This window comes from Lepisma saccharinum, chromosome 29 (assembly GCF_977018435.1).
Source record: "Lepisma saccharinum chromosome 29, izLepSacc3.1, whole genome shotgun sequence".
Taxonomy (NCBI): Eukaryota; Metazoa; Arthropoda; class Insecta; order Zygentoma; family Lepismatidae; genus Lepisma; species Lepisma saccharinum.
Genome location: NC_139257.1, coordinates 31,453,978 through 31,471,555, shown reverse-complemented (window position 1 = coordinate 31,471,555; position 17,578 = coordinate 31,453,978). Strand labels below are relative to the sequence as shown.

The following is a 17,578-nucleotide window of genomic DNA, read 5'->3' as shown; positions in this document are numbered from 1 at the left end:
CACGGCACGAGCGAGGCAACCGGATAGCAGGTGCTGGTTATCGGCACCTGAGCGGTGGCGCGCGTCGACCGGGCGGCCACGATAACGTTAGAACACCCCTGATGTTTCCCAAAAGTCCGGGGTACTTAACAGACCCGCCATGTGCCGTGTTTCTCGTGAGTAGAGCCCGGAAGTTTGGCAAAATGCCTCTTTTTATCTACTGGATATATTGATAAATTTTTTCCGGATATACGTTTTTTATGTTGTTTCGAATGTTTTCGAAGCCTTTTCATTTTGCCTATTTTGCCTATTTGGGACCCCACTGCCTATTTTTAATTATAATGCCTTTTTTTTGCCTTTTTCAATGAAATTGGACCATTTTTTTTAAAAAAAAGTGTGTATCGTATCAATCCCTAAGATTATATGTTTATTTTATTTAAGTCTCTCTGAACGCTTCATGTTGACCAGGGCATTCACTTGTTTTTCTCAGTTGTCTCAACCTCTGAGGCATGTTTACAATGCATTGTGTTGTGCCATGCAAACCTCCTGAGCATTCAGGAAACAGGTAATACTTCTGGTTATAGAGTCAGCGGTTTGCATGGTAGCAATTAAATAACACGATTCGGCATAGAGGAAGAGCTCGATGGTCTAGTAATATAGAGGTGAGACAAGCTGAGGGAGGACTGACTTTTGGGATTGAGTTGAGAGAGAGAAGGTGGTCAGCAAGGCAGTAGGTCAGAAGTGCAACGACGCTCTGGTCGACGAATTGGAGAAGCTTACAGAGGACCTCGCTTATTTGATTCAGCTAAAGCCTTCAGATAGACAGGTAATTATCCTACACCCAGCCATGATTCAGGTTCAACGGTTCACAAAGCCCAACGAGTGACCATTGTCTTTTCTGTAGTTAAGTTCCTTAGTGTGATTTTGTACCTTTCGCATTGCCAAGCGTTAACTCGTCTTGCCAATGATGAGTGGTCTCATCAAGAGGATGAATGATGAGTAGTTTACATCACCCATTGATTAATTGGTTAACAGTTTAGGTATTCATAAGATCCCACGAACTTTAAGGTTCGTTACGTGGTGGAGATGCTGGGCAACGATCCCAGTACCTCTCGCAAGCCAAGCGATTATTATTATTTTTTCCCAAAAAACGTTGGCATTTATTTTCCTTCCGTTTATTATGTGAATAATTTTCGCTTTACTTAAGTAATATTGAACTCAGGCATGTTTCATGTTGCTGAAGGAGAAAAGTGTGAGAGAAAATTATTTCATGCTGAGTTAGGATATTGGCTTTCGGTTAACATTTCCTTGTGCATGATTGACTGCTGAAAACCTGTTGCAGAACATCTGCACAATTACGTCATCAAGTCCAGCGTCCGTGTCAGGACGTTATTGACAAGAAACAGCACTAATGCCCAAGGGCCTTTGCATGCATTCCAAAATCAAGTTCTCTGTCTTTAGTTTAGTTCTGCACTTTGGAGGAAAAGGATCGTGTAGTTGTCATCATGTCGAAATTTAGTGTGCCATTAAGTGGTAAGTTACATGGTTACGTGCGTGAATTTGGTGAAAATGGAAATGCTCTTCCCAATGTAGATTTTAACATTTTGCCACAAATTATAGATAAAAGTAAGCGACTTCCAAATGTGCCTTTTTTTGTTTATTTTGCCTTTTTTTCATTTTTAGTGCCTATTTTCCACATTATAAATGCCTTTTTGCCTGCCTATTTTAACGAAAATAAATGCCTGAACTTCCGGGCTCTACTCATGAGCTTGCGAGCCACCGTTCCACTACTTTCCTCTTTCGATCAGGAAGAGCGACTCGGTAGGTGCAAGTTGGATTCTGTCTAGCCAGAGGAATTTTGTTATTGTTGCTACCTTGATTGGGTCAGTGTGCTTGAGATAACTTGGTTTTTGCTTTTAGCCTTTGACGCCTGTTCCCATAACAATACATATAAGTTAATATGTACGATGTAATACAGCGTGTACCACATAAACTGGTACGCATCGTATGTATCGTTCAGTACAGATATGTGGGACACACTGTATAATATAGGAGTACACGGACGATCAGTAGAGGAGAAGGTCTAAATATGGGCGAAGGTTTAAATATGGGTTTTGGAGTTATCAGCGTTCCCAGGTGCTGCAGCCTGGCAGAGGCTATGGGGGCTGGTTATCTGTCAAGGACAAAGGTTGGGGCGCCAATTCGCAAGAGAAAGTGGTGGTTAGTTTCGGCCTTGGACGCTGTTATAGAATTGCGACCTCAGAAAACTTTTTGCAGGTATGTTTTAACTCAACGTTTTCTGAAATCTCATCTGCTTTGTATAGATTATGATATTAGCGGTAGATAAAACAAATGTGGGCTTTTATAATGCAATGATTTGTTTGTGAAATATGTACCACAGAGAGCGAAAATAAATTGAAGAAGAAAAATAGCGTGATGGTCTAAATATGGGCTATGACATGAGGTCTAATGCTGAGATCACATTTTCAACAAATATTTGGATGTTTTTCTTAATTTCGATTTTTCCCATTCCGCGTGACTTTCAAAACAGATTATTCATAAATATGAATTTTATAATATTTTAGCGATAAATGACTGTTTTTAAAATTTTGATTGCTTTTTCTGATATTGCCACTAGTAGCCCATATTTAGATCACAATTTTGAAGTACAGCATTTTACCATTTTTTTGAAATTACTTTTTATAAAAAGAAATGGAGACCTTCTATACTTTAGCATGCTATTACATTTAAGTATATATTTCATAGATATGCATTTTAAAGGCAGGTGCTTGTTATATTATTTTTTCCCTCCGAAAATGACAACATAAAAAGGGGGCCCATATTTAGACCTTTTCCTCTACATTCAAACGGTATAGACAGTAAATAAGCTGAGAGTAATAAAAATTTAAAAAACAAAATATAAGTGGATTCAAATAGAAAGAAATATTAAAGTTTTTTGAAAGATCATAAGGAGAGAGAAATAGATATTGAGATAAAGAAAATCAAACATTAAACGCAACAGAAAATGAAGACGAAATAAGCAGAAAGAAAATCAAGAGAGCAGAGGAAATAACAGCTAGGAACGTAGTTGGAAGAAGAACAAAGCAGAGGAAATCAAAGAAAGTGTTAATGAAACATGAAGAAGTGGAAAAAAATTGTAGGAACAAAAAGAAAAATTTAGAAATGAAAATAGAATGGAGAAAAATGAATGAGATGAGATAACGTTAACAGACAATACTTTAAACAGGAAACAATGACAAGAAAGAAAGAATAAAAAAAGAATGGTAGCATGAACGTACACACGGAGGGCCTAGGGTGCTTGCTCCACCCTCCCCTACGAAATTGATAAAAAAATCACAAAAAACACCGATGCCCAGACCGGGATTTGAATCAGGGACCCTGGCGTCATAGCACAGAGGTCGGCTTTTCTGTGTGGCATATGAATACTAATGTAAAGATAATCAGAAAAGAAGAATCTTAGAGTCGAAAAAGTACAAAGGACAGAACAGAAACAGCCAGGCAATGACAGAAAATCGAATTATAGGAGTTTGAAATGGTTGTCGACATCATACCCTATGTGAGTACCTCAGTAGAGACTATCAGAATGCCTCCAAACCTTTGTCTTCCAAGTAGAGAGTAGATAAAGAAAGATGTGCCACACGCACGCAAGTTTTGTCTCCCCTAGCAAAGCCTCGAGCGACAGTTTAGAACAAAGAAGACGAAACGCTGTGGGTTTCTGCAATTAACACGTCGTCTGCAAGAGAACTGAAGATTTCAAGACTTCCAGGGAAGAAGCGTTCTCCCCTACGTGATGTGGAATTGAGTAATTTGCTGCTAGCAAGGAAAATTGCATTAGACCTCGTCGCAAATCTAATGTAGCAAATATGGCCGGCTGATTGTTTCGTTCATGCTTTTGAGAGCTTCATTTAGGTCACCGTTCTGCTCGGGACAAGGTTTGCATTTCCAAGACTTGGCTAGGAAGAGGCTGTATTTTTATTCCTGTACGTCTTCCTTTTAAGCTAATCGCGACGATGGGTATGAAAAAAATAAAGGGGTTACTCACAAACAGGAAGAATTGGGTTCCAAAACTGAAGGGGCAAAGTGCCAAAACTAGAGGGGCAAGGACAGCTTACTTTTCCTAGGTAGATAAGGTTTAGCATAGTGCAGAAGCAAAAGTTGTAAAAAGTGGAGGCAACTGCCCCCACCCGCCCCACCTAATCGCCGCCACTGCCTACGCGCAAGCCAGTCCTTGAGTCCTTACAAACCCTAGAGTGCTGCAGAACCAGAGGTATATAACGCTTTCTTATTGGCTGTGCTCACCGGAAGTGTTTATGTTCCGTGTCCATCGTTCCTTGCTTATTCGTTTGGAGCAAAAGTATGGAAAAATTAAACTCGTGATTATATAGTAATGACGTTTGTAATCAGATTGTCGAAATATATTAAGAAATATGTTTACAATGCTATACGTTGGATATACATAATTTTCTCCATGGTCATAAGTAGTACAATGTTTGCACTGATATGACTTTAAATAGAAAAATCATTCACTTCAAGAAGAGTTCTGATTTCTGTCTGTTAAAACATTAATTTAAAAGATTATGCTAAGAAATTAACCTGAGTTTAAAAGAGTTTCTTATCTTGTTGGGATGGATATCTGAAATCTTCACTATGAAATTGCATCCTGCCATCTAGCGTTACCTTGAAGAAACGCTGCATTAACTTCCGGAATGGCAGCCAATCAGAAGCCAAATATCGCTGGAGGTTTGTAAATACGCAGCTGGGACAACTTACTGGAAAACTTAACACGTTCCGCCACTGGAGTAAAGGTTATGGAAGATGGGATAAAGGATTGAAAGAGAAAATATAGACTTTATGGAAGGTAATTACACAAATATGATTTAGTCTTAAACGAATTAATGAAAACCAGTGAACGGTGTGTGCATGTTTTGTGTGCAGAGCAGTAATGTGCCGTACACTATAAGTTAGTTTACGTCTACATGCGTTGTCTACACGTAATCTAAGCGTAGATTACATTCGGTTGTAGTTTACATAGACTACGTAGACAATCTAAAATGCATTAATGTTAATTTTCAAGGCTTTCATTAAGGAAACTAACATTTTCAATTATATTGGTTCCTAACGAACTGACAAGAATCATATTTACAACAAAATTTATCTTCTCTTCTATTATCAACTATGGAAGAAGATAAATAGTATGCAAAAAAAAAAACAACAGATGGCAGTCGTGAGGTAAAATTAGTATTTTTCCCATAAAACACTAGAATATTTCCTATGTTAGATTTTTCCTAGGTGAGAAATTGTTCGAATTTGGAAGGAAGAGCATGAAAAGTTCTCCTCAAACATAAGCAACTGATACGGAGTATAATTTTGTTTTACTTCCACGGCGCCCTTTACTAAGTTATCACGTTTTGCCATGTGGTTTCATAGATTACGTCATCTACGTGATAAAATAGTCTACGTGTAGAATGTACGCGTTGTTTACGCGTAGACGTAAGTGCAGCACCCTTCAAAAATTATAGTGTTTTCATACAGATCGTTTCAGATATATATTTTAGGACATGAAATCAAGTAAAATGAACACACTTTGTTGCACCTTTTCATGAAATTAGAACATTTATCTTCTTCTTTCCCCATCTTTGATGCTCCACCACCTTTTTCCTTTCATGATTTGTTAGAAAATTGGACTTCCTGAGCAGCTACATAAAATCCTATGGTCTCACTTTGAAGAGCAGAACGCGAGCTACAAAATGGCATAATATAATCATTGCAGACCCAATAGATCCCAAGATAACGTAGCAGAACAAGCGAGAGAAAACAAACTTCCACAAAACCTATTCGGCAGAAGGACAGTTCTCTACGCAGTCCGCGGGCATTATATACAGAAGGGGCAGAGAAAGAGAGCATTGAATAAAGGCATTTAATCAGCACCTTTTTTTTGCACCTTTTTGAAAATACTTTCAGAACCTTTTTCAATTTCCCAACCACAATTTTGCACCTTAAAATCCGTTCCCTAGCTACCACAAGCATCGGGTTGAGTTTTGTTTGCAGTGTCAGGTCGGAGGGCCATTTTATTATTTGGCATTGAAAGGCAAGATATGAACTCTAACTCTGCTCCCCTGAGAAAAAAAAATTGCGGCCGCCCTTGTTCACATGCACTGTATTTCTGCTCGCAAGCCTGCATAAGTGCCATTCGACCAATCAATAGGATTTCACAGTTCTTCGTTCTTACAACAGACAGAGAATAGGCTATTCGGGTTGACCACGAGCTCTAAAACTATTTATAGGTGGGGTAGAGCCAATCCACGCCCCCCAGTGGCTACGCATGTTTACCAACAGCAAAGCCCCCATTTCTTTCAGCAGTTTCCCCAACCTTAGTCAGAGATCGATTTGCTTCTATCATAGTTATTTTGAAAGCAACTGCCCATGCAGATCGTATGGAATAGAAATTCAAATCGACATTCAATTGTTCCCAAACAAAGCTTAACCCAAAACAATGCTGGGCACGACAACAATGCATAAAGGTCTCTCAGGATTTTGCCTTTGAACGATGTGGAGAAGATTCAGCAGTGAGCATGAGGGAATTGGATTATTGAAAATATTTCGGATCGAATTCCTGAAAGAGCTGTCTGTATTCTCTATAGAGATTGGATAATAAACCTGGATAATAACCCTTTTCCTACTCCCACAAAAATAGGCAATAGTTAGGCTGGAGAGTTCAAATGAACTAACCGATCTCTAACTACGCACTGGTTGCTATATAGATTTTTTCATTTGTAAAACACTTATAAAGACATCTAAAAGAAGAATCTAATTATAACGTCAGTTACAATGTTTTTCTTTCACCTCGTCCCACCTACAGCACGTGGCTTTTTTATTTTTTGTAAAGTATGTTATTAGTAACTTATTACCAAATTACACCATGACTTATGATCAGGGGCGACAAAAGATAAAATGTTCACCCGACGTAGAGATTTGGCGCCCCCTACTTTTCACCCTGGTCCATATACTTCTGTAATAATTATAGGGAGAGTTGCCGAAATTGGACCAGTTGGTACTATTATGCTTCTGCATCAAAAACAAGACACAGAAAAAGAACGAAATTGTAGGTATGAGAAGCACAAACTATTAGCTTTTACTTCGTATATGTATTTCAACAAGAAATGCAGGAACCAATATAATAGGGTACATAAACGAAAGTAGTGACATCGGTCCATTATAGGTAACAGCTTTCCTAACTTGGACCACAGGTTGCTTAGGTTGGACCTCTTACAAAAGGCATGTACGTATGGATGTCTACGGTATCTAGACACCTGCAGCACTCACTGCACACACGATTGTGGTATTTACTCCACGTTCGCAGCTTGTAACAGCACCTACCTGTGATTTTCCTTTCTTTGCTGCAATTTTTTGTGGACGTTTCTGGACTGTGGTGAAACCTGACTCATCCACGTTGAATATTTGGTCAGCTGTAAAATCAAACAAGCCATACCTTCTACTACACACGTTCAAGACATAGTCCCCATTATTGTATGCTGCTATAGCCATTTGCAATTCCATCTCTGTCCACAGCCCATACTTCCCCCCGGTCTAATTTTGGAAACACGTGGTGGTCCAACTTAGGCAATTATACCCCGTTAATAAAAAATATGACTGTACACGAACATACGCAACTAAACCATAGTTTTACCACATGTAGTTAGTGATTAATGAATGGCACTTTTATAATATACTACAGGGCATTTGATTACTTACCCCTAGTCTACACAAGAGCTTAAGATCGGAAGCACAATAATTGCAACACGAACAATGGAAACACAATAACAGCACTCCTACCTCGTCGAACGTCTCTAGTTGACTGACCATTCAGTCATTTGTACATGGCACTGACGCCAACCAGTAGTGCCAACTCACCTGTTTCAAATACTCGTCTATAGGCAAAAACAAAGGCGGTCCAACTTAGGCAACGGTCCAATTTCGGCAACTCTCCCCTATATTTACTGTCTTAATAACGAAAAATAATAGTCTTATTTTTAGAGGACTTTAAGTGTTACTATTAAAAAATACGTTTGTTGTTATTATCTAGATAATAACATCAAAACAATAATCTCTTAGCTTAAATGTCTACATCATTTTACAATATACTTATATATGTTATGCAGCAGTAACTCTTTTTAAAACAAATAGCCACGCACCCGGTGTAGGCACATAGTAGCTCGGATCCCACTTTAAATTGTAGGTCCAGTCCCGACAGGCCCGGGATTTTATTTCGGGAGGGGCTCATCTCTTATCAGCAGCAGACACGTAGCGAGGAGAAGGGCTTAGGGGGCTGAAGCCCCCCCCGAAATCCTATAAATATCTAATTTAAATTCAGTAAAAACTGCATATCCCGGAACCTCTATAAGAAGGAAACCTGTAAATACGGAAAAAAAAGTCCCAGGAACGGACCGATATTATACCTGAAAATGACCTGCTTAAGGCGGAAACAGAACACCAATTAAAGACCAAGGAGATGTTTTTATTCTCAGTAAGACGAAAATTTCTTCCTTTATTTTTTTCGCTCGCAAGAAAACAATGCAATACTGTAAGTGGAACACGCCTCTGTTGAAAGAATGCGCTACAATACTCATAGCTGTTACGATTCAGTTTCTTTCTTTCATCTCTTACCCTCTTTCTCCACCTTTCTTTGGCTATTTGTTTCTTGCTTTTTTTCTTCACTTTTATCTCAATCTTTGTTAACCTCTCTTATTCCATCTTTCAATCTTTCTCTTTCCCTCTATGCACATCGCGCTACGACGCCAGACGTCCCGGGTTCGAATCCTGGCATGGGTATGAATGTTTGTGAGTATCCATTTTACTTCATTTTTCGTGCCACTTTTGGCTAATTTGCGAAGAAGGGGATGAGTGATGATATGATGAAATTGATGAATGTATCGCATTTTTATTCATGTACGTACATGCATTAGTACTCTGCATTATAAGTAATGCGAAATGTAAATCTGTCTTTCCATTATTTCCTGCAGCGCTCTATACTGTATTTAAAGTCAACCCAGTATAAGAAGGAAAACTGTTAAGACGAAAAATTTTCATCGGAACCATCATGTTTCGGGATAGACAGGTTTTACTGTAGTATATATTTTACTTCCTTAGTAGGGATTTAACATCTTGTGTAATAAGTTGTAATATGCTGAGAAATTAATCTTCATGGCTTCTATCCCACCTTTCACCTTTAATGGCGGCCACTGATAAGGGATGAGCCCTTCCTGAAATATAATTCTGGCTAGGGCCCTGATCAGCAGCCATCTAGAGGGGGAAATGTGGGGGGGGGGAGAAGTCCCGAGGATGAATTTATCAGTATAGAGGATGGTCCAAAAAGATGTTACTACTTATATGGCATTTTGAAGGGAGGATGAGTTGTATGTTTATATGCCTTGTAAGTGATTATTGGAGACATGTTATATGGAAACTGTACTTCACTGCATCCTTGAGATACATACACTTTGTAACATTCACATGCCTACAGACATACACATATGTAAATTACAGTGAAAATAAATACCTAAAAATATACTAACCGTAACCAGGACATATGCATTTCAGTGGTAACATCTTTTTGGTACTTCCTGTACTTAAAATTATTATACACGATGTTTAATCCTGCTAATGAAGTAAAATTGATTACTTATTTAAATTAGATATTTGTAGGATTTCGGGGTGGGGGCTTCAGCCCCCTTAGCCCTTCCACTGGCTACGTGCCTGAGTCCCGATTAGCCTTTTGGTGCATAAAGTATACTTAAATATAAACCAAAAAACAGCCACGCTTATGTAATCAGAGTTTTTGGTTTAATGAAGTGGGACGTCCGTCCAAAGGACAACGCCACGGGCAGTCGCCCGCCCCTGAAGCTGCCATTGCTTATGACATAAACTGCTGTTAGCGTCGTTTCTAAATAACTGAAAATATAGCATAGACATATATTTAGAGCTTCAGTGAGGGAGGGTATTCTTTATATTCATCGTCTAAGTGTTTCCACTGTTTTCACTAAAATGCAATACAGCACAAATTCCAACAGATATCTAGGCTGTTCAACACAAGGCTTGCTTAACATCTTTAAATTTACGGCAGTTAACATAGCCACAAAACTGACTTTCTTGCTTTCTTCTCGCTCGTAAACCACACACTATTTCACAGATTTTGCTGCCAAATTATTTGGCAAGTGTGTAATTAACATTAGATATAGTATCCTTTCGTAAGGTTCAAAAATGTAGGCTAAGCATAGTTTTGAAAATGCCAAAAGTTTGCACACACACAGTGGCGACGATTGAGTTCAAAAGCCAGGGGGACAAGGTGCCAAAACTGCGGGGTAATGACAGTATATTTCCCTTTGCAGATAAGGTTTAGCATATTGCTGGGTCAAAAGTGGGGGAAAGTGTGGGAGAGGCAACTGCCCCCTCACCCCCTAATCGCTGCCATTGCGCGCGCGCACACACACACACACACACACACACACACACACACACACACACATATATATATATATATATATATATATATATATATATATACACTATCTACCAAAAAGTAATTGGGCACCTGTATAAAATGGTTGTCTGGTGGTGCTAACCCTGTTAGAACCTCGTGGAGCCACCTCTTGCTGCTATAACAGCAGCCACTCTGTCAGGCATGCTCTCGACTAGTTTGTGGAGGACGTCCATTGGAATGTGTCTCCATTCCTCTTGCAAGATCTCACTCAGTTGGACAATGGAATTTGGCCGCATCTCCCGAGACCTCACCCGCCAGTCCAATGCATCCCAAAGGTGTTCTGTGGGATTGAGATCAGGACTCTGTGGAGGCCAGAACAATCGGTGAACATTGTTGTCGGCATACCACTGCATAGTAGCCTCCGAAACATGCCACCTAACATTGTCATCCTGGAAGTAACAGCGGTCCATTCCGTAAAAACGCCACAAGGTTGGGAGCATTTCATTGTCTAGTATTGAACAGTATGCCTCTGAGTTCATTGTGCCACGAACAACCACCAGTGGTCCCACACCGTAGTACGAGAAACAACCCCACACCATTACTCCACCATCGCCAAATTTCCTGGTAGGCACTATACACTCTGGCAGAAGCCGTTTCCCGGGTAGCCGTCACACCCATACACGTCCATCAGACCTAAACAATGTGAATCTCGATTCATCACTCCACGGAACCGCTTTTCACTGCTCCTGTGTCCAGTTGCGACGGTCCAAACACCACTTGAGACTCTGAGCTTTATTCACCTTGGTGATATGAGGCTTATGTGCCGCTGCTCTTCCGGAATATCCGAGTTGGTGGGCCTCTGTTCGCAATGTTCCGATGGAAACTAACGCTCCTGTTGCTGCCGTAAACTCCTGTCTGATGGTAGCCATCGGCCGTGTCCTGTTCTTGAGAATTTCACGTTTTAGGGTTCTCAGATCTCTGTTAGTCAGTTTTTTTCGGTCGCCCGGAACGTTCACCATTGCCACAATGTCCATGCACCTTCCACTTACGAAGCACAAATACTATTGTTGATTTGGGCCTGGTTTGCGTCTATGGTCCTGCTAAACAGCCCACTGAGGTGGCAGCCCACAATTATGCCCTTATCAAAGTCGGATAGCTCTGCACTACGTGCCATCTCTTTCACAAGTGGTTCTCTTGCTCATGGAACGACATGAAGGCCACACGAATCCAATTAGATACTAAATGATTCAAATTAGATACTAAATTAACCACCATCATAGGTGCCCAATTACTTTTTGGTAGATAGTGTATATATAAATACTCCATCTGCACACATATCGGTAAAGATAAAGTCATCTTTGCTCCGCAGACACTTTATGAGAGGCTGGATGAACCCCAGAGTCGCACCAACATTGCTACAAGAATTCCCTCTGGAATTATCCAACGCGCGCTGGTTTGACTCTCCTGGGGGAAAGCGTAACAACTTTTCTCCTGAGATTTCGGACAGTATTTGGGACCAGTAGCCACCCACCAGCGTGAGGGGATTGGGGAGCTACGAATGAGTAGCGTAACCTACAAGAACGACTGGGGTTCGTCGTGCTGACCACACATCACCCAGTAACATATAGGATGATCGCCCACGTCTACTGAGGCATGACCTGCAGTCGGTAGGTAGGTCTTGGCCCTCAAGGGCAGTGGCGACACGAGTTATTATTGGTATTACATACAGGGTGCACCAGAAGTAATGGCGCAAACTGAAACGGTGAAAAGTACACTAGCAAACAAATCTCAATTGATTTGGTGTTTTAAGACCACTTTATGCACAGTAAGGCTAATCGGGACTGGACCTACAGTTTAAAGTGGTATCCGAACCACCGGGAATCGAACCCGGGACCCCTTGATTACAAGGCAAGGACGCTACCATCGGGGAGGCCCAAGAACCGTTTGCGAGAAAATCGCGAATGTAAGGTTACCATTCGCCAATGACTTCATTGTTTGAAACATCTTACGCTTGTCACTGTACAAGTGACGTGCTTGTTTTGCCTTCCGTCCTGTACAGGAGGTATGGTTTGTTTACAACGCCCCCTTTCGCCAGTGTTCAGTTCTAAACAAAGAAACATCGGAGTGCACAAGGAGACAAGCGTAACGTGTCTATAATCAATCATGTCAGTGACGGATCGTAACAATACATTCACAATTATTCCGCAAACGATGCGTGTGTGTGCTTGCGTGCGCGCGTGCCCCATAAACCGCGTGTCAGGGCTCAAAAGCTACCATGATGATCACTGCGCAAGCGTGATTTTGCTCCCAGAAAATGGCCGTTAATTTTGAACCACCCTGTATAAACTTCAGACAAAGCGAGATAGTATGAAAAACTTAAATATCTTTAAAATATGCTCTAATTTTGGTAGCAGCAACTGCACAAAAAATTGACAGTATTTAGAAGCATCTACCCGCAGCTCAGAATTCATTCTAAAGCTAACAAGTGATAACATTAGCCTCTAAACATTTCAACTTCTGGTAAGGCAAATCTCTTCATAGGATCAGCTAGAGGGTGTTCTGCGAACAATTCACAAAGTGGAACGAACTAGCTGTTGAATATGAAGGAGGGTTATTAATAGTTCAAATCTTACCCTCTAGTGGCTTTGGCTCCCTACAAAAACGCCGAAGCATCAGAAAATGCATAATTAAGCAATGCTCTTCAAACATTGGTTGGCCAAGGTTGCAGAAACTTTTAGGAGAGATTACCAAAAGGGTGGAAGCCAGAAATCTTGTGTTCATAAGGGGCTCCTCTCAAGAACTCGTACAAGCTTGTGGTAAAGTAGGGAATAGTTGAACATGTTAGGTTTCATGGATCTGAATATATATCTGTGATCTCTGTGTTAAGGTGGAGAAGAATGAAGATGATTGGTTGTTGAAGAAGATGAACACAAATGAGAAGATCATCACTTGTCATTTTAACACTCTTTCTTTTATATTTGCTTTTCTCTCTACTAATTCCTCCTTCTCTTTCTTTCAATCTATCTACCTCTCTATTCTCATTTCTATCTGCCTTTGTCCTTATCTTCTTCTCTCTCCACCTCATCGCTTCCTATACATTTCTCTATTTCCTTTTTCATTACTCCTATCCCTCTCCATATTCCTATATCTCCTTTCTATTTTCTATTTCTCCCTTTGATCACTTCCTGTACATTTCTTTGCCCTGAAGTACTTCTCTATCTTCCTTTTTCATTATTCCTATACCTCTCCCTATTCCTTATTCTCGTTTCTAGCTGTGTTTCTCCCTATCTTATATTATCTCTCCCTCATTGCTCCCTATATATTTATTTTTCCTGAAGTATTTATCTATTTCCCTGTTTCATTCTTCCTATCTCTATTATTTTATTCAACTCTCTTCACTTGCATTATTTCTTCCTTTCTTTTTTTTACATTCTTTCAGTTTCCACTTCTATCTATCGGAGTGTTCAAACTTCAAAACTTAGGTTATATTCTGTTTTTTAAATGTTATTTTCTAAATATTAATAACGAATCCATTCGAAAATGCACAGTTCCTTCTTTAAAGGCAAGCGTGCCATTTTTGGGAAAGGTTAACAAAAGAAGCCCTCTCCCCACCCTCTATCTCTCTATCTTTCTCTCTCTCTCTCTCTCTCATCTCTTTTCTGTATTTATTTTCTCTCTCTCCTTTCCCCTTCTTTTCTCGCTTCTCTATTAATTTTCTCTTTCTCTCCTTCCTCTCTATTTCTTTTCCATTTCTCTCATTTCCCTCTCTTTTTCTCGTCTGTCTATTTATTTTCTCTTTCCCTTCCTTTTCACGTTTCTCTATTTTTTCTCTTTCTCTCCTTTCCTTTCTATGAAGGGTTTTGTTTTTGGAAGATCAAGTAGAGCATAAAAGGTGAAGTGTTTCGTTTTTGGAAAATCCAGTAATGCATAAAAGATTAAGTGTTTCGTTTTTGGAAGATCCAGCATTGCATAAAAGATGAAGTGTTTCGTTTTTGGAAGATCCATTATTGCATAAGAGATGAAGTGTTTCGTTCTTGGAAGATCCAGTATTGCATAAGAGATGAAGTGTTTCGTTCTTGGAAGATCCAGTATTGCATAAAAGATGAAGTGTTTCGTTTTTGGAGAATTCAGTATTGCATAAAAGATGAAGTGTTTCGGTTTTGGAAGATCCAGTATTGCATAAAAGATGAAGTGTTTCGTTTTTTTGGAAAATCCAGTATTGCATAAAAGATGAAGTGTTTCGTTTTTGGAAAATCAAGTATTGCATAAAAGATGAAGTGTTTCGTTTTAGGAAAATCCAGTATTGCATAAGAGATGAAGTGTTTCGTTTTTGGAAGATCCAGCATTGCATAAAAGATGAAGTGTTTCGTTCTTGGAAGACCCAGTATTGCATAAGAGATGAAGTGTTTCGTTCTTGGAAGATCCAGCATTACATAAAAGATGAAGTGTTTCGTTCTTGGAAGACCCAGTATTGCATAAGAGATGAAGTGTTTCGTTCTTGGAAGATCCAGCATTGCATAAAAGATGAAGTGTTTCGTTCTTGGAAGACCCAGTATTGCATAAGAGATGAAGTGTTTCGTTCTTGGAAGACCCAGTATTGCATAAAAGATGAAGTGTTTCGATCTTGGAAGACCCAGTATTGCATAAAAGATGAAGTGTTTCGTTTATTGGAAAATCCAGTATTGCATAAAATATGAAGTGTTTCGTTTATTGGAAAATCCAGTATTGCATAAAATATGAAGTGTTTCGTTTATTGGAAAATCCAGTATTGCATAAAAGATGAAGTGTTTCGTTTTTGGAAGATCCAGCATTGCATAAGAGATGAAGTGTTTCGTTCTTGGAAGATCCAGCATTGCATAAAAGATGAAGTGTTTCGTTTTTTGGAAAATCCAGTATTGCATAAAAGATGAAGTGTTTCGTTTTTGGAAGATCCAGCATTGCATAAAAGATGAAGTGTTTCGTTTTTGGAAGATCCAGCATTGCATAAGAGATGAAGTGTTTCGTTCTTGGAAGTTCCAGCATTGCATAAAAGATGAAGTGTTTCGTTTATTGGAAAACCCAGTATTGCATAAAAGGTGAAGTGTTTCGTTTTTGGAAGATCCAGCATTGCATAAGAGATGAAGTGTTCCGTTCTTGGAAGATCCAGCATTGCATAAAAGATGAAGTGTTTCGTTCTTGGAAGACCCAGTGTTGCATAAGAGATGAAGTGTTTCGTTCTTGGAAGACCCAGTATTGCATAAAAGATGAAGTTTTTCGTTTTTTGGAAAATCCAGTATTGCATAAAATATGAAGTGTTTCGTTTATTGGAAAATCCAGTATTGCATAAAGGATGAAGTGTTTCGTTTATTGGAAAATCCAGTATTGCATAAAAGATGAAGTGTTTCGTTTTTGGAAGATCCAGCATTGCATAAGAGATGAAGTGTTTCGATCTTGGAAGATCCAGCATTGCATAAAAGATGAAGTGTTTCGTTCTTGGAAGACCCAGTGTTGCATAAGAGATGAAGTGTTTCGTTCTTGGAAGATCCAGCATTGCATAAAAGATGAAGTGTTTCGTTCTTGGAAGATCCAGCATTGCTTAAAAGATGAAGTGTTTCGTTCTTGGAAGACCCAGTGTTGCATAAGAGATAAAGTGTTTCGTTCTTGGAAGACCCAGTATTGCATAAAAGATGAAGTGTTTCGTTTTTGGAAGATCCAGCATTGCATAAGAGATGAAGTGTTACGTTCTTGGAAGATCCAGCATTGCATAAAAGATGAAGTGTTTCGTTCTTGGAAGATCCAGCATTGCATAAGAGATGAAGTGTTTCGGTTCTTGGAAGATCCAGCATTGCATAAAAGATGAAGTGTTTCGTTCTTGGAAGATCCAGCATTGCATAAGAGATGAAGTGTTTCGTTCTTGGAAGACCTAGTATTGCATAAAAGATGAAGTGTTTCGTTCTTGGAAGATCCAGCATTGCATAAAAGATGAAGTGTTTCGTTCTTGGAAGACCCAGTATTGCATAAGAGATGAAGTGTTTCGTTCTTGGAAGATCCAGCATTGCATAAGAGATGAAGTGTTACGTTCTTGGAAGATCCAGCATTGCATAAAAGATGAAGTGTTTCGTTCTTGGAAGATCCAGCATTGCATAAAAGATGAAGTGTTTCGTTCTTGGAAGACCCAGTGTTGCATAAAAGATGAAGTGTTTCGTTCTTGGAAGACCCAGTATTGCATAAGAGATGAAGTGTTTCGTTCTTGGAAGATCCAGCATTGCATAAAAGATGAAGTGTTTCGTTCTTGGAAGACCCAGTGTTGCATAAGAGATGAAGTGTTTCGGTTTTGGAAGATCCAGCATTGCATAAAAGATGAAGTGTTTCGTTTTTTGGAAAATCCAGTATTGCATAAAAGATGAAGTGTTTCGTTTTTGGAAAATCAAGTATTGCATAAAAGATGAAGTGTTTCGTTTTAGGAAAATCCAGTATTGCATAAAAGATGAAGTGTTTCGTTTTTGGAAAATCCAGTATTGCATAAAAGATGAAGTGTTTCGTTTTGGAAGATCCATAAGGGGATGAAAATAAAAGCCTTCTTCAAAGGACCACAAGAGACCAAAGAGCGCCTTTAGACAACAATGACTGCGGCAGGGTACTTTCGAAAGGGACCTTTGCTACAAGGGTGTAACCCGCTAGATTAAGCGCAAAGACCAACAGATCCCATCATCAAACTTTACTCATAGGCTTACCTGTTGTTGATTCTCCCTCTGTGTCGTCAACCGTGCCTCGATACACTGTCTGGTCTCCAGGAAGGTCTGCCTCTGCGCCAGTTCGCTGGGATAATGGGTAAATACCCCAGCTATGTTTGTACACACGAACAGCACAAGATTGGACAGGAGCTGGAAAGGGAAAAAAGCGCCATCAGTCAAACGGCGCTGTGTTTCAGCGTCAAACACGACCACCAATACATGAAACGGCTTACGTTCGATAAACAAAAGAGCATCGTGGGTGAATGGAGGATCTGTGACCGCAACAATGGTTCTGTGTTACTGTCATTGTTGCAAATTGCTCTCCGATCTTGAGATAGGCAATGAAAATGCAGTGAACGAAAAAGTGACCGTCAGATGGCACAGTTCG

The 17,578-nt window shown here is 39.7% G+C and overlaps 1 protein-coding gene across 1 annotated transcript in view; it reads right to left on the bottom strand.

Moving 5' to 3' along the window:
• Nucleotides 1-17,578, bottom strand: part of LOC145981588 (adenylate cyclase type 6) — a 464,667-nt gene that overhangs the window by 97,066 nt on the left and 350,023 nt on the right. The window contains exon 5 of the mRNA XM_083114946.1: nt 17,191-17,340. Within this exon, the coding sequence (XP_082971072.1) occupies nt 17,191-17,340 (150 nt within the window). The remainder of the gene's footprint in view (nt 1-17,190; nt 17,341-17,578) is intronic.